We start from the raw sequence: 24910 nt of genomic DNA, 5'->3' as shown, positions 1-24910 counted from the left end.
TTGAAGAAGTTCAAATAGGTACAGTAGCTGTGTCAGCATGCCTAAGCTGCTAAGGAAAAGATAAAAGTATCTTCAATGCTGAAAGGAAAAGAAAAGAGACAATGTTTCAGTTGTGGAGCCTTCTTCTTTTCCTTTCAGTATGGAATAAACCTTTACTTATTCTAGAGCATTTATACAGTGCCTTGCAAAAGTATTCAGACCCTTTTGTAAAATGATTTTTTCAACTTAATATTTGATTTAAAACCTGAATGTTAAACTGAAGACTTCTAAGGGCAAGATAATTTACAGTAAATGTCAGCAAAAACTGAAGAGAAAGAAAATGAAACATGTTCATTGCATAACTATTCAGACCTGTGAACTCAATATTTGGTGGGCACACCTTTGGCAGAAATTACATTTGCATAACCGCAAGTAATTTGGGTAAGTCTATAACCTTACAGATTTGCCCAAATGAGACTGTATATGTTCTGTGATCCTTTGGGTTGAAAACCTTATTTTACCACATTATTATTAATTAGCTGTTCATGTGATGGGTAAATTCATTGTTTGCATGAAAATAGAAGAAAAAAACAGGCCTAAAAGTAATACAAAATGTACCTGTGGGTTTGGTATCCTTGAACTGCTTGGTATTATGGGTAATATATATGGTCAATTATTTATTTAGGTTGTCATGTAAGTTTCTTTAAAATATGCTGACATTGCTTTCAATACCTGGGGTTTCATATATCTCTCTTTCCAATTACTAAAGACGACAGGCAGAGTGTGCAAAGACAGCAAGAATCCAGATGGCACTGCCAGCAGGCAAAACTGCAGGGGGTGCCACCAATAATCTATACGAAGAGCTCGGGGACAGCACTATGTAAGTACTTTTTCATAATGTGTATTTCTATAAATCTATGAATATAATCTCAAGTCAATTTATGTGTTCAGATTAAAGGTCAAATGGTTATTAGTGAACTCTGTTCCTACAATGGATTTTGCCCTGTGGAAAAATAATAAGAGTTTAAAGTTTATCCGAAAGGTAAACAAGACTGCTCTGTGCTTCTCTTCAATGTAATCATTTTTTGCTGGAAAATGAGTTTGGCTGTGACTTTCTTCACCTTTTTTATTTATCAGTCTTCCATGCTTCAACAGATTTGTGCAGCCTGATATGGTGCAATTAATCCAATTGGATTTCATCTTCAAGTAAAATATGATCTTAAATTTGGTAGGAAATATTGTAGCTTGGGATTAAAAGGAAACATAAATGAACAGAAACATGTCAAGCATGACTCTGTAGAACAGAGGAAGTTAATGCCACTTTGGTATAATTGGAATAAATGCAGCATTTAATTTAAAAAAATCTGTAATGAAATAGGTTTAGTGTATAGATAAGAAGTTAATAGTATTCTATGCAACATGATAGTATGGCTAATAATGACATGTTGTGACTATGGTAAATACTACACATGCAATTATATACAAAAAGAGCTATTGTAATATTATTGTAATGGTTTGGCAAAAGCTACAGAGTAAGACCATTGCCTTTTTAGCACTAATAAACTAAACAGAGAACAGAGATTTACAAAATACAGCATACTGTAGTTTATTCTGTTCAGTTCTCATGGTATGTTTCTCCTGTGCAACCATTTTAGGTTTGATCAAGTGTGGAGATATTTCATTTCTTTTGAGTATCTGCACTGTAAGGTTTTATTGAGGCTAATTTAAGATAATAAAGCTTCAAAATTCAAATCTAAATATAGGCTCAGACAACTGCTTCATATCTTTTTAGAAGTTATTGATTGATTTTTTCCAAGTACATTGAAGGTGTCACTAGTTTGATGTGAAGTGTGCCACAAGCATTGGATGGATTTGGAAAATAAATTACTTAGACTGAAAAACAGAATTTATAGGCCTGTGAAAATCCATCTCACTTTGTTCGACATCTTATTTATACCTGAGAAACCAATGTGAATTCTTTGCACATGTAATATCATAAGGTTAAATACAGATTTTTCAAAATGAATGAACATTCTCCTAGGTTTGAAAATGTTATCGAGGTGTTGTGTATCTGGAAGTGGTCTAGATTTTCTTGGCCAATGGTCTAGATTTTGTTGTATTTTATCAAGAATGCTAAAAATGTCAGGTGTGTTCCTAATCTAGGAAGGAGCAAACTCTTATATATGTATTCTGTAATTTATTTACAGTTTTGGTAATTGATCATTCCTTGTTTTTTAACTTCTTCCATCTACCTTTGTCTATCCTTGGTCATGTCCATTCATAACCAATGTGTGGATTCAGGCATCAGTAAGTAGTTTTTTTCTCAGTGACTTGAAAATTGGACCTACGGTATAAGCTAAGTAAATTATATGGCTTCTCAGTAGCATTTAGTACTGCTCAGTACTATCAATGCAGGCTGCTTTATGTTTTATTAGTTTCCTGCTGTTGGGTTTCTTTGTAGGGAGCCAATCTTCAATATCTGACATGTATTTGTGCTTTTACTCTTAACCAGTAGCATATAAAGTGTCTTTCCATATAAAACAATAGTTTTATTGCCAAATTACCTTAGTTAAAGAGCTAACCTCAATGAATAAATAATACTGCGTGCAATTCAAATGGCACAGCAGTTACTAAGAAAGATTTTCACTATATCTGAAAAGCTGAATTGATTAGAATTTTAGCATTAATATTCAGTGCAAAACCACTTAAATCCATCTAAAACAAGTAAAAATCTTGCTCCAGATTAAGTATGAATTGGTACCCACCTGAAAACAGCAAGTTACAAACCTGGTACGTAGTGATGGTTTTACTTCTGCAAATGAAAATCAGACAAAATAATAAAAAATAATTCACAAAGAAGAAAATTTAAGACGTTCTAATTGTTGGTGGGGTCATAGTCTTTAAGAGCATAATAAAATTTACAAGAGGAGCTCATTTGGTCCATCTACAGTAGCTGTCTGTGCCTTTTCTATAAATTACATGAAAGTATGGAGATGATTAATTAGAAAAACACTATGACTGTTTTATGCATTAGTCACAGGGAAATAGAATATGTGATATTTTGCTTACACTCATATTAAAATGTATTTTGTCTTAGACATAGTGAATTCCCTGTGACACAAAACTATTAGTTGTGTGCACTTTTACGCGCACACACTCCACTCTCATTACAGCAGAGCTTTTGAAAACCAGTTAGATCAGAAGTTAATAGAGTTAAAAGGTGTACTGCTATGAGAATACAGGGCTTGGAATTTCCGTTTTAGGCACCACTGTGGTAAAATTGTAATTCTCATTTTTTTAACATTCCTGTAGTATTTGTTTAGAATTTAAACAAGCTTCTTTATCTAAAGTGCAATTATTGTGTCAAACGGACATTAATTACATGTTGAAACTGTTAGTTTCAATAGACTGAGATAGCACTATATTTCCAGTGAGAGTGGGGCACAGTAGATTTTTCTTTCACTAAATTCTGTCTCCTACATATTTCCTTACACCTCATTATCTTCTTTTCTTTCAAGTCTTTTTCTTCTCTACCATTTTCAACAAAGCAGGGGAAAAAAGTCTGTTTTCGAAGAAGGAGATCGACAAAGACTTATAAGCACATTCGCTTCACGTGCCATTACAGCACACAAGAAGTCCTCTTCCAATGGAGCATTGAACAACAATCTTCCAAAGTCGGCTAGTAACATTACCTTCTTGTCCGATGAAAACCCTCTGACTACCAAAAACCCTTTGTATGACGAAGACAGTAGGAACAGCCCAGAGGGTCTTGGTTTCTCACAAAAGAGGAAGGCTTTGTTGGGTAGGCCATCTTCCAGAAGACTCGGCTTAAAAGAGTCTCTCCTGAAGCTTCCCTCTGCTGGGTCTCACCATTCATGGACATTGCCATCACGGCTTCACAGGCGGCAGATGTATGATACGCTCAGCAGACAAGTAGTCATGGATCCTGTTCAGTGGGAGATGGAATTGTTCAAAACTGAGCTGAGAGGGAGTAAAGAGAATTGGGGCAGTAGGGCCAGTACCAGCAGTAAGGACACGGAGACAAAACTGACTGTTAAGGAACAGGCCAGGCAATTTGAGCAGCAGGCCCTGCAGGAAATGAACCAGCAGCAAAGGCGGGATTCCAGGGGATTGCAGTCTCCACTCCCGCCAAAAAGTGGCCAGGCAGAAATAAAAGGAAGCATGCTAGATCTAAATCCTGGTCTTTTGCTTCCCTCTTTGGGGAGCCCATGTAGCTTGCTGCGACCTCTGTCTCCTATATCACAGACTGCACCATCTATCATCATTACCCACTCTTATGGTTCCCCCCCACCGGCTCATAAGCCCACTCCACCCATCCTCAGGAAGTCCAGCTCCACCAGTTCTGCTTACATGTTGGACACGCCTTGTGAGGTTACAGTGGAGGTCATCCCAGATCCTCCAGATGTTCCTCCACCTCCACCTCCACCTCCACCTCCACCTCCCCCTCCGCCTCTCCCCCTCTCTCTCCCTCTTCCTCTCTCTGTACCCCCACCTCCGCCTCCGCTCCCTCCTTCTCCGTGCTCCTCTCCCTCTGCGCTCGGAAAGCCAGCTCCTCTTTTTGTCTTGCCTCCCATGCCTTCTGTTTCGCCCCTGCGCCCAGTGTCCTTGCGCACTCCTCCTCCCATCCCTCCACCTGCGCCCCAACCACCAATCCCAAAGAAGGAGCTGAAGGGAATTCTCAAAAACATCCAAAATTTAGCAGCGATAGAAAAATCTGTTGCCAACATGTATAGTCAAATAGACAAAAACCACAAAGCATTGAAGAGTACCCCTAAACCACAAGTGTCTGTTGAAACTGCAAAACTGCAGTCAGAGACTCAAGAGGACCAAAGCAAGCCGAACAGTAGCTTGAACTGTATTGTGGAGGAGCTTGAACAGCAATTTCCATCTCAGTCTACTGTCTTGTAATTGTCATTTTTCTCTGTTTCCTTTTCCATTGCTGTTTTTGTTTAACTTTTCATGCATTTTCCACATGTTGTAAATGTTTTTTCAGAACTGTAAGGTTACTTTGAAAGCTCTTCTGGAGGTCTTATACACAATATACATTTTAAAAACAGTATTTTACAGAGATCTCTGCAGGTGTAATAATTATGTGATGTAATTTTCTTGGCATAGGTTATATGTTTTAAGTGCATAAGGCACCATATATTGAAAAAATATGACATGCATAGGCTTTAGCTGTTTCCTGCAGATTGTTAAATAAATATAAAGCAAAAATGGATAGCATTGCATTGAAACAAATTCTAATACAGTGATGCTTAAACATCATACATTATAACTTTATGTACATGTATACATATGTATATGAAATTCCATTACTCATCATCAATAATTAGAAGCAATTGCTTCCCATGACTTCATAATTCTACATGTCCTGCTATGGTCTAAGGTGATGTTATGGTCTTGTTTCACTGTTTCTGAATTTTCTGGGAATAGTTCCTTAACATAAAGCTTTGCTAAACTGGTATGATGTGTGCTTCTGTTTTTGTTTTATTTCTTTTATTTTCTTTTGTACAAACTTAATGCACAGTGCTGTCACTTTCATTTCATTTTTCCATCTAATGTACAATCTAGTTTCACACACTGTATAAACTGTTGAAAGAAACAACTTTAATGCTCAAGACTACAAACCTTTAGCAATCCTTCTGAAGTGGTCTTCTAGCCTGTTCTGTGAAATAAGCCATCCAGTACTCAAGTCCTGTTTTGTACAGTTTCAGGGATGATATCTATTATTTACACGTGAGCTATGTAGAATTTGTAAACAAGCAGTTCACCAAATACCTAATGTTCATATTGAATTGCATGGCACTAAACAAATTACTCTTGACCTACAGTACATAGAATTCACTACTGCTGAGCATTATGTGTTATGAAAGAGAGAAAGAAACGTGATTTTATTATGAAATCCATCACATTTTTCAAGGATTTTGTATTTAAAATAATGTCTATATAAGCACAGACAGAAGACTTGCATCACATTTGTACATACAGTATATGTGTAGGTATATCAATACAGTATATACAGTATCTACTATTTTATATTTAAATAGGTATTACAAAAGTTTGGTCAACATTAACCTTGATTTTAAATTAAGGTATAATGTTTTGCTTTGTAATGATCAGTACTAAGCCAGCAGGTATATCGCCATTCAATTCACAAGTGGCAGCCCAGTGCAGCTAAGCAGGTGTGAGTCTGGTCAGTTCCATGATGGGAGACCTCCTAAGCTTGCTGCTGAAAGAGGTGTTAAAGGGACCGTTAGATGGGGACAATATACTGCAGAAAAGGTGCTGTCCTACAGATGAGATGTAACACTGATATCCTGACTCTCCATGGTCATTAATCATGACCCTGGTGTCCTGGCCAGATTTCCCCCTGGCCTTTAGCAATCACGGCCTCCTAACATTCCCCACCTATGAATTAGGTTCTCCTCCCCATTGAAGGCTAGTGTGTGGTGAGCCTACTGGCACATCATCCAGGTGGGTGCTACACTTTGGTAGTCGTGGAGGGGTGTCCCCATTTAAAATGTAAGGACTTCTGCTGCTGCTTTTTCTTCTTCATTTGAAAGCCTAATATATAAAAAACTAATGTTTTTAATTAGTTAACTAATCAATCATGATGCTGGTAGGCTCCTAAATGTAACACATATGCTGTACATTTCAGCACGTTATGTTTAATACATGAAATGTTTCACTGCAAGCATAAATTTAATCATACCACATGACCCTTCCTCTAATTTACAGTATAATCAGTATATTTGTCTAATTATTTTTCACTTACTCTGAGATGACTTTTCTTTATTGTTTTAGAAGTTCACATTCATTTTAGTTGCAGGGTCTTTGTGTACAACTCATGTCTGCTAAAATACTGTCATCATATGTTGTTTCCATCCAATCAATCACTTTTATGCAATTTTTTTATCTTTTTTCATCTCTCTTCAAAACGTTGGGTTTTTTTTCAGTTTTTGCTAGCAGGTAAGAAAAAAATGAGAATAAAATGGAAGTTTTAGTTTTTTTTCAGTATCTAATTTTAATGTTAGCAGCAGTTAAGATTTGTTTTTTAGTTTTGGAGTATTCAGTAAGAAACCTGTGGGAAAATTGAGTTATACTGTACATGGTAGCATTGATGACCTCTGATAGTTCTTACTGAATTGCATGTACTACACACAATAACTATTGTAATGACGTGCTGATCAAAGCTATAGAGGTTTGGGGACATTCCATATTTTTAGGTACTTTTTTCAGTGTCAGAGCAGGTCCAGTGGTTCTGCAATGGGTGTTGAGTTATAAAAAGATGGACAACTATCAGTTTGTGTATGGGGATATCCTGGGCTCCTTCTAGTGACACTTTTTTGAGAAACACTATTTAGAGCTAAATTTTCTAAGCTTCTGATAAAGAGCACAGTCGCTACATTGCTATAGCTGTGTTCCTTTTAACTTTAACAGTTCTTAATGGTAATGAGCTACTATATTAGACATAGAAGATACAAATTGTCTTATGTAGGAATGCCGATACCAGTTTCCTAACTTTTCCTTTGCACTTTCTAAACTCCCAGAGTTACTGTAAATCCAGCTATGTGTTGTGCCACCCCTCAGGAAATCTGTGCCTTCATGTATCCATCTATTGGAGATCTATTGGAGGTTAATGGAAATGGACTTAATGTGAAGCTGAGTCCTGTCAAATTCAACTCACAGAAATTACAGTAACATTGAAATGAACAGCTGAATGTTTGTATTATGAGAATGAAGGAGTTAAAAACATAAGTGTCTGAAATCAAGCATGAGGGAGTTTTGCTAACAGGTGTATTATCAAGAACAGATTGCCATTGGAGATTTAAATACATTTTTGTTATTACTGTGTTTTCCAGCAAGCAGATGGATTACAGTACATAAGGGATGCTAATTTACTTTTGTTTTATTACTTATTTTTGTTTTTGGACATTATTTATTTTTATAAAAAATGCCTGTTACCAGAAAACATTTGGCTTTTATTGGATTTTTTCCCAAAACAAATGCTTGTGTCACAATCGCACATAATTATAATTTATCCTGTTATTAGCCAGAAAAGTGCGTCACAGGTGACTCAAAGAAGAGTTTATTTCCATGGATTGGGTACGGTTTGTCCTCTGTAATAAATAAGTTTCCTAATAATTTGATTGTACCACATGAGTAGGGGCAGAACCTCTTTTTACTATGAAAGACAAAAAGGATGCATGACTTGTTAAATGGGGATTATAAGAAATAGTGTACTTCATGATGGCAGGCCTACAAAACCTATTTCTTTTTTAGTTTCCAGATTGCACAGTCCGACCTCATTTAACATATTATTCATCATGCTCAATGTCCGCATGTGGAGTTTAAGAACTTGTACGGTTTTGAGGCTTTGCTGAACAAACAGATTATGTCAGATCACGAAGGCAGAAAAAATTCAAAAAGTCTTATGAAAGTCACAAATCATTGTTTAGTGATAAATCTTAATTTTAATTCCTCATTACTTTCACATCAAAGGACAATTGCAGTAATTTGCCTCTGATAATCGGATGCATGTGCTGAATTTTAATTCAAAGACATTACGCATGGTGACATTAAAAGATTAAAAGAGATGCACATCTTTGTCTTTTATTTTTGTCTCCAATGTAATTAAATGTTTTCCCCAGCCTTTTGCCTTTGAACTTGCTTAATCTTGGCACAGTGTTAAACTATTTTCTCCTCCTCCACCTCAGAGTAGTTGTAGCATTGTCATTTCTAGTGCTTGGTCCTGAATGAAATTTAACTGGTTTCACATGAGTAGGCTATTAGGATTTTTCTACATTAAAATGTAATCAGTTTTGAACATGTAGACCCACAATATGCCTTTAAAGAGCTTTACTATCATATTATGCAACAACACCCAGTAGTATGGGATTGCTTCCAGGCCTGGACTTGCATTCATTTAACTCTTATGTTTCTAAAATATGATTTTTTCCTTGTTTCTATAAATTTCCTTTCATGATTTGTGTAATTATTTTCCCTTACTATACATTTTAATAAGGTTCCTTAGTTCATTGTAATTTAGTAGAAATTACCCACTTCCTGCGTGAATTCAACAAACTTTTATCCACAGATTCATGTTCCAAAAATAATAACAAAAACAGATGATAGACCAGATGGCAATGAATCAGTTGTGTTAAAGTGTACATTTTATTAGTCATAAAAAAGGCATTGTGGTGTTCCTTTCCTGTGTTCTTGCACTGCTGTAGTTTAGTTCCAAACTGTCTTCTTAAGTTTTCTATTCTGTTCCAAATAAGAATGAAAGAACTGTATTTTTTATATTGTCCTTGTAAATGCCTTGAAAGAAGATCAGCCCCAAAACAATATATCTTTTAAAAATGTGCAATGGGCTGAAGTTGTGTGTGATACTACATCACACTCATAGACAACAAACAGTAAGTAAAATCATTTATAAGTTCAAAACACTTTAAAACTTATTCTAATTTATTTAATTTTATTTTCTATTGTTTCTTCTCCCTGCAGGCGTGGCTATGGACAACAAGAGGTAGGTATTCTGGAGTTTTTTTTTATTCTGTAGTTACAAAACAGTGGTATGATTGTGGGATTTTTTCATTAGACATGTGAGCAATTTCAGTTTTCTTTTTTCAAAAGTGAAAAAATTATCAGACTAGTCTAGACACCTACATATAAATAGCATACAGTCTTTTGTAACTATGTTCTCACTTTTTCAAAGACTTTTTATATTGATAATGTGTCACACAGCAACATTTAGAAAAGCAATTATTTGTGCATTTGTTTTGAATGGTGCGTGCAGTTTGTTTCATTTGCTCAAAATGTGTGACAAATCTAGACATGGACAGATCAGCATTGCTTACCTTCAGCTTTCCTTTTCCTTGGACTTCAGCCATGCTTGAGTACAGACAACCCTCTGTATCTATTTTCTTCTTAATAAATCTTTCAAACTTTTCTCTGTTTCCTTCTCTCCTTGTCTTTAAACTAATCTATGGCAGCAACAGCAATTGCTGAGGCCATCTCTTCTGAGACCAGAGGTACAAAATTATGACTTATGAAACTGTTGAGGCGTTCTTGCATGTAATTTACTATAGCAGGCACTGGACGTTTTCTTACCATTTCTAGAGGCTGCGATGTCTTTGAATAATGATTTTGCTTTAATGGCAGGAGCTCTCTATGGAATCAGGTATCGATCCTGGACAGGAATATTACACACAGGATTATTATAATTACGATCATGGGTAAGTTTCTGCTCTTTAAATGTTTATGTTTAAACCATTCATTGATATTCTCTGGGCAGCATGCATCTAGAGCTTCACATGCATTTAAAGTGGAGCTGATCTGGAAATATGTGACATTATGCAGCACTGTGTTTATAATATTGGAGTTTTTTAAACTGAAATGTGAGCTATGCTTGGCATTTACAGTTGGTGTGCTTTTTGATATCAGTATATTTAACATTTTTAAATATATTTTTTTGAAACAGAATTAACAATAAACTTGTTTGGTTTGCTTAGACAACAACAGCAGGGCAGGTGGCTTAATAAGGCATGCATGTGGAGGGTTACCCATATGGTCCACAGTAAAGTTTACAATGGTTAGATGAACAGATGCAGATCAAATGTTGTACTCTGAGCTCATTTCTTAGAATTTACTCCAGCACCCAGGAGAGATCCTGATAGTTTTGCATGATGGAAGATGTTAACTAGCAGAGCTGCCAGACGTTGGACTATAGTGCAGTATAATAATACCAGATGACAGAAGCACTTACCTGCTGCTTTGTGTCACTTAAATGAGAGATCTGCTAAAAGCCTGTAAATATGGGATATGTAGCGTATTGTCATAGTACCACATGAGAAATTTCTATAGCAATTTTGTTTCTGAATTAAAACATTTTAAAAGAATGACAACATAAAGACTTGGAAGCTGTTAGTCATAACCGTTGTGTTTAAAATTTTCAGTTTGTCAAAAAGAGACAGATTTATTTTCTTTTTCTTTTTATGCAATTAACATTTTCAAGCTGGAAAATCAAATACATGTTACCAGATGGTAACTATGATGAAATATTTTAAATTAACATTCCCCATTTAATAACAATTAAAGTTATTTATAATTTTTTTCCTCCGTGGTAAGTTTGACTTTACCCTCAGAACAAATGGTAACAAACTTATTTTGCAATCCATCCTAAATTAGTCCCCATATATGGTAGTGTCATACCTCAATTCAGACGGAGTACAGTATATAATATGAAATATTCTTCAGTTACTTCAGCTAGACATACTGTATAGACATAAGAGTATGTTTCTGTTTCAAAAGTGGGTAGACATAGTACAAATTTAAGCTTTTTATAGTGGAGCATTGTTAATTTGTAACTCAGAATGATCATAGGTCTCATGCACTGTACATCAGAACAGATTAATTGGCATCACTGAGGTGCCACTGAAGATCTAAATGATCTCCTCATTGCATTATGGTCCAAGGTAATGAACAAAGAACTCACTAATGTACAGTATGTGTGACCTATATAAAGCAAGACTCATTTCTGAATCATTCAGTTTTGACCTTTGGCACAAGGGCTACTATACTTATTACTTGCTCTGGTGTTGAGCTCTGCTTCTTAATGCAGAACTGCCTGACTAAAGTGCAGTTTTGGCCAACTGTTTCTGTGAATAAACTGATGGCTGAGTTCATTGTTTCTGTTTCAGATACGACTTGCCTCAGTATGGCAGTCGCCGGAGGTTAATCTCTCCAGCAGGAATGTATGATGAGTATGGAGAGGTGATTATGGAAGATGATGGGAGTTACTATTACAGTCCACATGGGTCTTCAGCTGAAGGAGAGGTACTATTCATTTACCATTTCTGTGCTCATTGATGTGCATGTGTACAATACACAAGATAACGGTAGGTTGCAAACTTTAACATTTGTATGGAATTTAGTGCCAGAGGATATAATCATTTTTAATAATTAAGGAACAAGTAATAGGTTTATTTCATGCTGAAAAGAGAAGAGAGAAAACACAATATTTCGGATGAGAAGCCTTCTTCAAGTGTGCTACTTGCCAGTCCTCTAGTACCAATTATACTGTAGATGTAACCCAGCTCAAACAGTTCAGTGACTTGTTTTATTGATGATTGTACAAGTTGCTGCCATTCAGATTCTCCTGACCTCAAATACAGATTGAATATAACATTAAAATATGAGATTTCATTTGACAAAATGAAAATCTGTCTGTTAATGCTCATTGTACATTGCGCATAATTGGATAAACACTGAATGGCCTTTTAATTGAATACATCTTTAAAACATGGTGGATTGTTTTCAGAAGAACACAACCTACCATGGAGTGACAGTTTTCAGTTTAAGCTCTCAGACTTTCGACTTTTATTTACATGTTGTAATGGATTGATTGTTAGCACCTCTATTCCCAACAGAAAGAATGTAGGTTTAACTTACATTTTCACATGGATGATGATATCAGAATATTTGTATCTTGTTTTACAAATGTTGCTTTTTGTCAGTTACACTTTTGCTGTGGAACTAAATTAACTTTTTCAAAGCACTCTCAGTAACATAACATTGTGAGGAAAGTGCTTTTTCTAAGTCTCACCAAGAATGTAACATTAAAAATGAATTAAAGGATGTGCATGTGAGCGTGAATTTAAATGTTTTATAAAACCAAGTACTTTTTGTGGATGAACAACATCATTGTAATAAAAATACCCTGTGATATAAAGATGTCCCACTAAGAATTACAAATCAGAAAATATAGTGCAAGACTTCCTGAAAAGAAATGGGATCTTTAAAAAGCTTCTATTTTAAAAGGAACTGTGATACTTGTTATATACTATATTATACATTGTGTGTTTGACATATACAGATACAGACATCAAAACCCAAAATCAAATATGCTTGTATATCTCTAAATTGTTATTCTCAATTAGCTTACATACTGTATGTACTGAGATATATTAAAATTACAACCAAAGCTATTGGTCCCAATAGTTACACTTTTAAAGACTCTTTAATTACCACCTGTATAAATGGGTCTATGTGGCATTAATTATTGTTCATTTATTGTATTTGGCAGACACCTTTATCTACATTTACTTAGATTTTTATCTGTCTTGCCTGGGAGGAAGCAAGCTCTGGGTACATCTGGGTGAAATGCTTTGCTAATGGATACTATAACAGCACCCCACCAAGTCCTAGAAGGGCTTTTAATCCACAACCTTACAGAAAAATCCAGCCTTAACCACTGCTCCACAATGATTTGATTTTCTTGCAGGAGATCTGACTCTTGGTTGGTATTGCAGATCTTTCTTTGTTCTCTTAAATGTTTGTGTATATACAATGTACAGCATATATACAGTATATACAGTATGTAGGTGCACACACCTTGTTAAAAAGTTAGAAAATCTGCAGAAAACTGAAGATGGTACAGTCTGTTATTTCTGCATTAAAAATATAATATCCTTTGAACTTCAGAAGTAATTTTGAAATTTAGCAACTTCAGTTGGCTGTTAAAACACACTTTAAAAAATCACAAAACAATACTTACAAAAATGATGTTGGTTGACAAGATTTTATATTAGTATAACAAAATACATTTCCATCTGTAAAAGTAGTTTTTTTTTTTCATTTCATTCAGAAAAACAGTATCTCTTACTTATTAGTATCTACCAGATCTTTTCTTCATGCTTTGTTTTCTTCCTTGCTTAGGCAATATGATTAAGATAATTTCGTATTTTGTTATTCATAATCTTATTCTTTCATACAGGAAATTTCATAAACAGGGCAGTTTCACCCACATGAACCTAGAGATGCTTCTCATGATGGAATTAAATAGATTTAATGGACTGATGTCCTTTATTTCCAAAAAATACAGTGTGATACAAATGTATTCAGCATTTAATACTTTTTTATTGTATCTTTATTATGATTTGTGTTTTTAAGACAGGAAGAATTGTAAAGCATAGTTAAGGTAATACATACCTCCACCCTGACAGTTCATATTTAGGGGGTGTACTGTATATTCATGCTGATAACCTGGGAAAATTTCATTGTTGCAGGGGGCAAGGCCAGGCAGAATTCCACCTAAGAGACCTCAGAGAGTTGGTTTTGGGGACCAGCCCCAGGCTGATCAGGCTGCTGCAGAAGTGGCAGAGACTATAGATAGTGGTACAGATGCAAGTGGAGCTCAGGATGACCCTGGGAAGAAACTAAAGTCAGTTATGAATATTAGCAAATTAGCAGCAGGAAGTAAATTAGTTCCAGATCAACCTCCAGATCCTTCTACCTCCCGTTATTCTCCATGGAAAAAAGCAAGAATATTTCCAATGATACTCCAGAAAGTTAAAAGAGATGGCAAAGATTATGCAAAGCTTGTTTCTGCTCGTCGTGTCAATAGTGAAGAGAGCATTGCTAGTGGGTCGTCCGGCAGCAAGGTGATAAATGGAAATTATTTTCAGAAATCAGCAGACGACACAAGCTCAGCAAAGAAACGGTTAGGGAAAGTGCTGAAACGCATCAACATCTCAAAAAAGCTCCAAATGAGAAGGAAATCACAGAGTTCTGTTAGTAGAAGTTCTGCCGCTGGTAGTGAGAAAGAAGAGTCTCAGTCACAAGCAGCCAGTGATTCTGAAATAGAGGAGAAGAAATCAAAAGTTTCCATCAGCATCACTGGTGAAAGTGAACAAGAGGGGAGTGGATCAGAGGAGGAGGGCAGCAGCCACAAAAAAAAAGAATCTGGGGATGAATCTTCAGTCAGGAGTAGTGTGGCACTGTCAACAGAAGACAAAGATTACCTTAAAGTGACATTGGACCAAGATGAAACCAATGAAAGCACAGTTGATTCTGATGAAGAACAGGATGAGAACCTTGAAGACTCAGATGAGGAGAGCAAATCGAAGTCTGAGTCTGGCACTGAACAAGACGGTTCTGAGGCAGAGCAGGAGTTGCAGGAGACTGAAGAAGATGATGACAGCGAAGACATAAAAAGTGCTGTTTCTGAAGAATCCATTGAAGATCGGGAATCAGGATCCAGGATATCTTCTGTCCGCAGCTCAGCTGGATCCTCCTTCACTGGCACCAGCAGAAAGTCAATTGAAAGTAGACAAGGGAGTATAAGAAGCAGTGGTTCATCAACTACAGAAAAGTCCAAAAGTTCACCTCGTAGCAGAAGTAGCTCTCAGGCATCCTCTGATGTACCAACAAGTGAGTCAGAAGTTAGCGAGTCAGAAGAAAGCAGGTCAACATTTGGAAGTGTAAGTAGCAAACAGTCAACGGGCAGAAGTTCTCAGAAAACCCTGTCAGGCAGTGAGCATAGTTCCAGAAGCTCAAGAACTGCAGGTAGTAGCTACAGGTCTAGATTGTCTACTCTAACCAGAGGATCTGAGGCCACTATAGAAGAAGAAACCGAGGAAGAAGAATCTGCCTCAGAAGAAGAACAGGAAGATGAAGAAACTGAAAGTAAGCACTCAGCGGAAGACATGAGTGAAGGCACAATGTCAAGAAAATCCACTGTCAGTGAGAGAAGTGCCTCTACTCAGGGAAGCAAAAGCATAAGCAACCAGAGTGTAATTACAGAGGAAACAGAGACAAAGAGCAGTGTGGTTCTTAGTGCAGATGAGGGAGATGGACAGTCAGAAGCAGTCAGAAGTCTGAGTGATGAAGAAGGAACAGTGTCTCAAAAGACATCTGTGAGTAGTCACGTCAGTCAGAGCAAGTCTAAAGCTTCAAGGAGCAGTTTTACATCAGCTGCTAGCGGCAAGAGTAGTACAATTAAATCTTTGGTGAGCACCACAAGTTCTAATGCTTCTAAATCAACACAGCAATCACAGTCTGATGTAAGCATGAGTGGTCAAAGCAGTAGAAAATCAGCATCCAGAACAGTATCAGATGACAGCACTCAACAGTCTGTCCGAGGGACACCCCAGGACACAGAAGAGGATGAGGATGGATCGAATGATGGATCATTAGATTCAGAGGCTGAGGGTGACTCAACGTCATTTTAAAAAAAACAGGAACCGCTATGTAAGCTGGTATTTTGTGACCCACCTGAGTTGAGTGATTTGTTTGCTCTATTATCTGTGTGGAAATGTTCTCTCTACTTCCTTTTCCTTATTCATGATTTAAGGTTCTCTCTTGAAATGTCATGAGAGGTAGGAAACCATGGTTGTCTTGCTTACTTTGAGATTTAAGTCATGAGAACATAATGAGAGGATGCATTTCTGACCATCTTGCCTGTTTGGTAGCTAGTTGATCCAAACCAAAGACTTTAGCCAGCTGTTTCTTGAAAGATGACAGGATATAAGATTCAATAATATGGCTGTGTAACTTCCATTTTCCCACAACCCATTGTATAAAGAAGTGTCCCCTGCAATTTTAAATGCACTTCCGCATACTTTCAACTTGTGTCCTCTGGTTCATGTTTGATTTACAGAATCGAGTCCTGTCATAGTGTTCTCTGTTCAAGACTTAAAAGATGTACTGTAATTCTTTAAGACTGACAGCGTATGCAATTCTTTTAAACTGGTTATTCTACCCTGGACTGATTCCATTGTAACCTTTTTATAAGACAAGGATGAAAACTGTACACCACATTCTAAATGAGGTCTTTCTACTGCATTATACAATTTTAATATTCCTTAATGTGTGATTTACACTTTAAACTGCATATTTGTTTCCCACATTGGCTCAAAACATACATTATGTCAACATAATCACCTAAGACCTTTTCATGAATAACTTTTTCAAGTCTTCTCGTCTAATGTATTATCTGAAGTTTCATTAAGAGTTGAAATACTTGCTTTTCTTTATTTTGATCAACATCCTGAGCCATACTAAATCTATGAGCTGATACACTCTAGGGCTGGTGAATTATTCAGTAATAGCCACGCTACTTTGGCTTATGTAATGTGCCTTACTGAATATTTCCTATTTAACATTTTTTTTGGTCGTTCCTGTTTAACTCTGTGCTTTGTTATAGTTTTTGTTGTTAGAAAGTTTATAGTTTGCACAATAAAAATAATGTTAAACTATAAACTGCAATGTTTCAGTATTTCCATGCGTGTGGTTTTTATGCGGTGATTAGAAAATGTCTTGCATATTACTGTACCTGTGCACTAACTGTCCTTTGTTGTTTTATTTATAGTATGGGAGAAAGAAAAGGATCAAGCTAGTTATTGACCGGGAATATGAAACAAGTTCAACAGGGGAGGACAGTGCACCCGAGTCCCAGAGAAACCGTCTGTCCAACATAAACAGTCATAGCAACATCAATGGGAATATCTATCTCGCTCAAAATGGTTCAATTATCAGGACGAGAAGAACAGGCCACTCGAACAACTTCAAATTGAACTCCCCAGCCAGGTTGGGGAAACAGTTTAAAAAGCTTGACAAGCTTGCGGTAACTCACGAAGAGAAACTGCCCCTCAACAGTCCACTGCCCATGGCCATCACCTCTAACACTGATGACAATCTGAACAGCAGACCATCTGGCGGCTCTTTAGCTTCAAGCACCACGGGACCAGACAATATTGCCTCAAGGTCTATTATAGGGAAAGCCCGGAACGACAGACCACGCAGCATGGATGAACAAGAGTCGACTGTTGACAACGAGGACATTAAAGAGCCTTTAGAATCTCAGAGTGATCAGACTCAGTCCGATGAAGAGGAGCTCTGGATGGGGCCTTGGAATAACCTCCACATACCAATGACAAAACTGTGACTTTTTTAAGAAATAAAAGTGATCGTTTTATTATGTAACAAAAATGTGCTTTTTATTGTCTTCAAAAGTAAAAGATTTGTACTGTGCACTGAAGTTGTATTATGGGAATGACACAATTCACTGTATGGGAGAAAAAATGAAATTGCACTTGCTTTTTTAACTTTGGTATTCATTTGTTTTCCATTAATTAATTGGATTGTTAAAAGTATCATAGAATTACTAACATTAACCCCTTTTCTCAAAGGCAATAGAGAAATTACTGTAAATGGAACACTGGAAAATATACATCTCTTCTCATTTTAGTGCTTACAAAGATCTGAAAAACTTACTTTTAGTTATTAATTAACTTTTAAGAAAAAACTACTGAAAGCAGTATGGATAATTTAAAAGAAGTAGGACATAAAATAAAGAAGTAAAACACAATTTCTGAGGGATCAATAACCATATTCTTCCATTATTTCTAATGATTGTTAAAGAATTGTATACATTTTTGTATTTATGTGGAGCTCACCTAATGGATTTATGGCCCAGTTTTTGTTTTTTTCTTTCAATAAAACAATACACAAGTATTTTAGTAATACAAAAATAAATATTTTCCAAAGTGATGTGCTTTACTTTTATTTTCATTTACATTGGCGTCCTTTCACAGCTAGATCTGCTATAGTATCAAATTCACATTACGCTCTATATACTTCAGGGATGTCAAACCAATCAGTTTCTGAACAGCTTAAGACATAAAGATAGCTGTTTTTAGTTTTTTTTAACATAATCATTTTGACAAATAACCCTATGGATTCTTAGAATATTTCTGGAATAAAATCAAATGTATGCAGAAAGCATTTGCTTTGTACAATGTCTAAATTGGCATTGACCATTTACTGTGAAAGAAGTAGATGGGCCATAATTTGGGTTTGCTTTTGTTACCATGCTAAAAGGACTTTTTTGTTACACTTTAGCAAAGGATGTATGTACGTATAGAGCATAAGAACATAAGAAAAGCTACTAATGAGATGCTCCAGTTCCACCCATCTAACCTGTTTGGTAAATAGGATCTAATTGATTTAAGGATCAGAGTCTATTAGCATTTGATTTATTATTGTGGCTCTATTGCAATTATTTTGAAATTCACTCTATATTACCATAAACATTTGGTGAAAGTCATGTTTGATTTTTTAAAGTGAAATTTATCAGAGGCCAGTGCTGTTGAGCAGAGGGAAGGATAGTGCACTTACTGTCTATGATGCAACATGAATTTCTGAAAGTATCATAATTTAGTACATGAATTAATATTATAATCATTCATTTTAATGTGTCAGGACACTAGTTGCTCTTATATTCTTCTTCAGATCTTTAAAAAAGTCAATTCAGAAGAAGCACAGAACACTGCATTAAATTAGCAGAACTCCCTCTACTGTGTAATGTTTGTAAATTCATTACCGCTCATTACAATTTCTGCATTAGTATGAATTTTAAAGCATAAGCTGAAGTAATAACACAAGCTGACTACCTCCACATTCGTGACACATTCTTGTTTGCATTGCTTTGTATCTCGTTTTGAATGTCTTGCACATCAACACAGTCCCTTACAGATTTGAAAATGTGGGTTCTGTTTGATTACATCACAAAAATCCTAAAAGATATCTAGTGATCTTAAAGTATGAGAAAAACAGACAGATGTTTAATACATCGGTTTAAGTTAAAAGAACAGATTTTGATTTAAAATCTCAGTACTGCTAAAGTCAATGAAATACATTCTCAGTAGGGACAGTAATTTAAAGAGTTCTTTCAGAAGATTCAAGCTCCATTTATTGAATTAGAATAATATTTAATTATAATTTGGTTTTTCATCAGCTGTCATGTACTTAGGGAAATTTTCATCAGTAGTTTTAGTTGCCCTCCTCAATAAGTTCATGTCTCAGAGAACACACTGCTCCTTAAACAGAATTGACTGCTTCGAGGGTGAGGTTCGCTCACAACATGAGATCCCAATTACATTACACCAATTTGACATTTATCTGATCAAGGCTTGTTAACAGTGAGTGAGGTGTACAAAACACACCTCCTTAAATACATCTGCTTACTCAACAGGGGACAGAATTAAAAGATCATGACAGAACTGTGATTTCAGCAAAAGTTAATGAGGAGTATACAGTATACAGTATGTCAAACCAAGCCATGCTGAATACATGCATACGCAATTAAGACTCCTGCGTTTATTAATAATGATTTTTGCCTTCTCCTGATACTTGAAAGCTTGATACCTTTGAAAGATTTTTTAAAAATCCAGTAAAAAAGCTGTGATGGAGCAAAAGAACATTGATAAGAAATAATGTATTTGAGCATAGCACAGTACTTGATTTCTTGAGTTTAAGCATATTTTTGTTGACGAGCATTTTCTTGTTTACAAACATATCTATCTTTAGACATAAATGACTTAAACACTGCTTTACGATATAAAAATATAAAATGTGTAATTTTAATTTCATGCTACTTTAAATACTGTAGGTATTTACTGTAGGTACTGTAGGAATGCACTTTTCAGTATTAAGGGTTATACTCATGGCCAGGGATAAAGTTTTGAAAGGGCCTAGGTCTAGAGTTTAAGATTGGAAAAAAGGTAGATTTAAAATTGCAGTTAGAGCTAAGATTAGAATTGACATTGGAGCCAGGGTTAGCTTAAGGGTTAAGAATTGTTTTACTGTAGGTTATGATTAAGGCTGTAAAATAGATTAGGTATTGGAGGAGGTGAAAAGCAAAAATCTGATTTCCACTTACAGTTTACCACTAAAAAAACACATTAATTTGTATTTCAGAACTTGCACTACAATAACCCCACAAATAAATTCAGTTTTACTATTGTAAAATGGCCAAAACCTAAAATATGTTCCAAAGCACAAAGTTTGACTATGGGTAAATAATGAAATCCATTAATAATATTTGTGATTGCTCCCGGTTCTACCCACAGTCCAAAAACATTTTTGGACAAAATGTACTTTATTTCCAAAAAACAACATCTCACAATAAAACATTCTCACAAAATTAGCAAACATTCTAGCCAGGTATGAGCCTCACATGCAATAAAACTTTCCGAACAGGGGTGATTGTCCATTATTAATCCATGCAAGTGGACGACAGGGCCGGATTTGCGCAATTAAAGTCTTTCCAAGCCCTACCACTTGCTTTTGTCCATTAGTCCCTGTACAGGGCCCAAAGTCCTTTCCAGTGCTCCCTCGCTGTGGAGAAACCCCATTTGGCAAACTTCATGCTTCATCCTCCTTCTGAGGTACGTAAGTATCCTCTCCTCCAGCTCCTTCGCTCCCCACTCTGTGTTGTGCCGGATGAGAGTCTTCCAGTCCAAAAACAAATTGGTAGGTCAATAAGATTCTGGGAAAACTGGCCCTGGTGCGAGTGTCTGTGTTTGTGTCTGTCTGCTCTGTGAATGACTGGCATCCCATCCAGGGTGTACCCTGCCTTGCACCCGTTACTTTCCGGGATAGGTTCCAACTCCCTTGCAACCTTCACTAGGAAGAAACGATTAGAAAATGGATGGACTGATCACCGATGATGATTATAAATAAATAATAAATGCTTAAAGAGACGTCTGGGTGTACACTAGAAAACTACCAAAGATTGGAGAAAATATTATACTGTGCTTGTTCAACAAATGGATTAAATTTTACAGACTCTTCAAAAAACTTCAAAAAAGTTTACTAAATTTCGTGAAGTTAGGGAGAGTCTGTAAAATAGCCAACAAACAATAGAATGTTTCTAAGATAGATGTACCCTTGTAGTGAATGTCAGTTTTGTCACAAAGGGATAAGGCAACATTTATTGAAGACAACTGCTGCAGACTTATATTGATTTATTGCTGGTACCTAAGGTATTGATTTTTCTGAGAGCTGGAAAAACCTTCACATAAGCACTCCGTTGGATACACTGGCAGTAGCTAGAAACTGTTTCGATAAAAAAAAATATTTACTGAAACATCTAGTTTTAAAAGTTCAGAATACAAAATGAGCTTTAAACTCAATGTTTCACCTCAATATTTATTTTCTCCATGGCGCTAATACGCTTCCTTAGTTCTCGGTGCTGTCGGTTTTAATTGCGGAAGTATTTTTGCCCAATTCTGTGCAAGAAAGAACGCTACCTCGTCCGCCAGAGGCTTTTGGATTTCCAAACAGATCCAAACGGGACGTATTTAGTGTGCGGAGTAATAGTGGGTTTTCCTCAGGTCTGCTAAGAAATGACAATGGTAGTAACACTGTACGATTTGTATTTTGCGTCTATTTTGCTGGTAAATAAATGAAATACATAATATTTTATTCCCTCCTTTGTAACATGTTCTGCCATTAACTACTGCTGGTTTAAAATAAAAAAATATCCCCAGAAGGGAAAATAAAATAGTATCTCGTTGTTTTCCTTAATATTTTAAAATATCAAGCCTGAAGTGATTATTAAACAATTAAATATGGAAATCACTATTATTATTATTATTATTATTATTATTATTATTATTATTATCATCATCATCATCATCATCATCACCAGGTCTTATTTTTAATTACTACTCCATCTTGCGCCTGTTAAAAAGTGTAAACATTTCTGGTGCAAGTTGAGTTGAGTGTTATTGATCGCTCAGTAGGTCGCAATTCATAGTAACCAAATCGGTTGCCGCAGGACTTCAGGGCGAAGGTTCCCATACCATGGTCCTTGTCTCTTTTGGCTTTTGTTGTGTCCCTGTTTTTAATATAAGGTGAATTGATTTCTCTCTTCTATAGGGGAACAGTTCTTTATGGAAGCCCGTTTCCGCCAGGGAGTTCTTAGACGTACAGTACCTTCAGTCCTTAAAATGTCGAATGGGATTTTTAATTTTTATCAACCCTATGTGTACCGGTTTCTGAGGTTCACAACTGCCCTCGTTCGGGTGTGCTGCTTAAAATTCAGCAAATCTCACAAACTCATAACGAAGCAAGCTGATTGTTCTGGTGTTTGTGATTCCCACCTGCATCTGTTCATAATTAATTGGATCACCTATTAAGGAGCTGTTTAGTTAGAACTGAGGTTAAGCAGGGTGATGAGAGAACCTGCTTAGAGCTCTGAACACGGAAGTTGCTAGAAAGCTGCTATTGTTGACATGTTTTACATCTCCTTGAAAACGCGACAAAGCAATGAAAAAGAATGGTTTGATACATAGACTAGAATTTTAAAAAGAATTGTACAATACCTCATTTGAAAGATTTTGCACAGTTTTAATTACTGCATTACAGTAGTAATGACATGCTGCTGTTTGTGGATCAGTCCAGAGAAGAGAAATCGAAGACATTCCTGACCTTAAAGGCATGTCAACCAATGAGGGCTTAAAGAGTGTATGAGGAGACCTGATTCAAATTTTTTAAGTTTCTTTTTTTAAGATGATGAAAAATGTCAACCGGGGATACTTCCTCGAAATTAATAGTGAAACATGAACCAAAGCACACAAGAGTAAACTGTGGGTAGTATTCTTTTAGTAAACTGAGTACAGGAGATATTTTTTCTTCACAGAGCATGGTGAAAAGTGGAACAAGCTAACTAGTCACATTGTTGAATATCCTGGATTTTTCCATGAGACTTCTGGAGATCTTCAGTCAGTTAACTACTTGCAACTAAGTAAATCACATGAGCAATATTAAAGTTTCTATTTAAGGTCATGCCACATCTAAATAAAGTTTCACAGGCACTGTGATGCTAAAATTAGAATTTATGTCGATATAGTAAAACAGGTGGGTAATTCCACAATAAATCATACAGTAGCTCTTAGACTGCTGGAATAGAATGTCTAAATTGAAATTCGAAAGTTTCTTTTCTTCAACACAAATGGCAAAAGAGAATCCTTTGAAAGAAGTGCACTGTCAAACTGTCATGTTGCATTCAGTGTGAAATCACAGAGACAGTGGCATGTTGTAAAAGATTGTCATTGTTGTAGCAGCAGATACATGTAAGCAGTGTTGCTTGAGTGATCATTATCTCAATGAAAACAAAGAAGTGATTCTCAGAAAGAACTACCAAGGACAGTATGTTCACTTGAATTAAAGGCTTATTTTACCTGTTTGTTAGTGAAATCACATATTCATCACTATATTTGACCGAAATCTACAAAATCTGCAATCTACAACTTAAAGACCAGAAATATTCAAAATACAAAATATTCTTCATGGAACCATAGTAGTGCTCCAACATTTTGTTTGCATCTTTACATTGTGCAAATTATCACCTCAATTTTCCTCAGTTTCACTTGGCTAGACCCACTGTTCAGAAAGGTTTCTTACAGTATGTACTGGAGATTCCCCAGTGGGAGAGCATTCATTTAAATTTTTTTATACTTCTAACTAGCCAGTCCATTATCTGCATCATGGTGACCATAAAATGTTATCTTCAACGTCACATACATCAGAAATAAGCATTACTTTGTGCAAATATTTTACTTCTTCCCAGCTACTTGAGGTGCTGACGGTGAGTTTAGAACAAAACTTTCCAAGATAGCACTACAACCTCAATTAACTTTCTTAGTATGTATTTTAAGGGGGTCACGGCAACAGGTTTCCAGCTTAAAATTGTATAAACCTTTTTTTATTACTGAGAATCCTTTAAATACTCTAGAACTACTTAGAAACTTTTTTCAAAAGTTTCAATAATTTCCCTTCAACTTTCTCAAATGCTACAGAAGGTCTTCTACCAAGCATGCCTTTTTTATAACAATCGCTGGTAATTTTAGAATTTGCATGCGTGTGAGGTCTTTTAATTTGTGATGGGCAGGACGTGGGAAAACCAAGGTTTTTTTAATATTCTCCTTGTGCTATATTATGACCCATCCCCACCAGTCTTCATATAATTGGTCATAGCTCTTAAACTACCAGAGGTTACACTGTAATTGGCATTGCTCATGTATTAATCTGTCTTTTAAAAGGAATCATATTTTTGAAAATCTGAAAGTTTCATATTAGTTTCTAACCAACCTCAAAGAAAAATAATGGACCGGCCTTGCAAAGAGATTTTAAATGTGTATGTATAGTTAAGGATGTCTGGATAGGTTCAATAACAACATAAATAACTGATGTAAATGAGCTCACACAGTGAGTTGCAAGCCAATATGTGTAGGTATTCTTTGGAAAATAGACTATTTCAATGAAATAATTGTCATTG

At 36.0% G+C, this 24910-nt stretch overlaps 2 protein-coding genes and 1 pseudogene across 12 annotated transcripts in view; all 3 read left to right on the top strand.

The window, feature by feature from the left end:
* The window catches only part of pcdh15b (protocadherin-related 15b), a 311541-nt gene extending 293218 nt beyond the window's left edge, over positions 1–18323 (top strand). For 9 of the 11 annotated variants that reach the window (XM_069188941.1, XM_069188940.1, XM_069188944.1 and 6 more), the window contains 6 exons: positions 749–859; positions 9511–9532; positions 9999–10037; positions 10168–10241; positions 11706–11841; positions 17156–18323. In XM_069188941.1, coding sequence (XP_069045042.1) covers positions 749–859; positions 9511–9532; positions 9999–10037; positions 10168–10241; positions 11706–11841; positions 17156–17731 — 958 coding nt within the window. In that variant the 3' untranslated portion in view covers positions 17732–18323. The remainder of the gene's footprint in view (positions 1–748; positions 860–9510; positions 9533–9998; positions 10038–10167; positions 10242–11705; positions 11842–17155) is intronic. The other 2 variants (XM_069188949.1, XM_069188945.1) reach the window with 2 other exon arrangements.
* On the top strand, positions 971–5965 carry LOC138238189 (protocadherin-15 pseudogene; annotated as a pseudogene).
* On the top strand, positions 14049–17143 carry LOC138238188 (uncharacterized; the record flags this gene model as incomplete). The annotated part of the gene is made up of 1 exon (XM_069188237.1): positions 14049–17143. A coding segment is annotated over one exon (1968 nt), but the record flags the coding sequence as incomplete, so codon positions are not given.
* Positions 18324–24910: the final 6587 nt, after the last annotated feature.

Source organism: Lepisosteus oculatus, chromosome 4 (genome assembly GCF_040954835.1).
Source record: "Lepisosteus oculatus isolate fLepOcu1 chromosome 4, fLepOcu1.hap2, whole genome shotgun sequence".
Lineage (NCBI taxonomy): Eukaryota > Metazoa > Chordata > Actinopteri > Semionotiformes > Lepisosteidae > Lepisosteus > Lepisosteus oculatus.
Note: the sequence above shows the minus strand (reverse complement) of the source record. Positions and strands in the feature narration are given on the sequence as shown.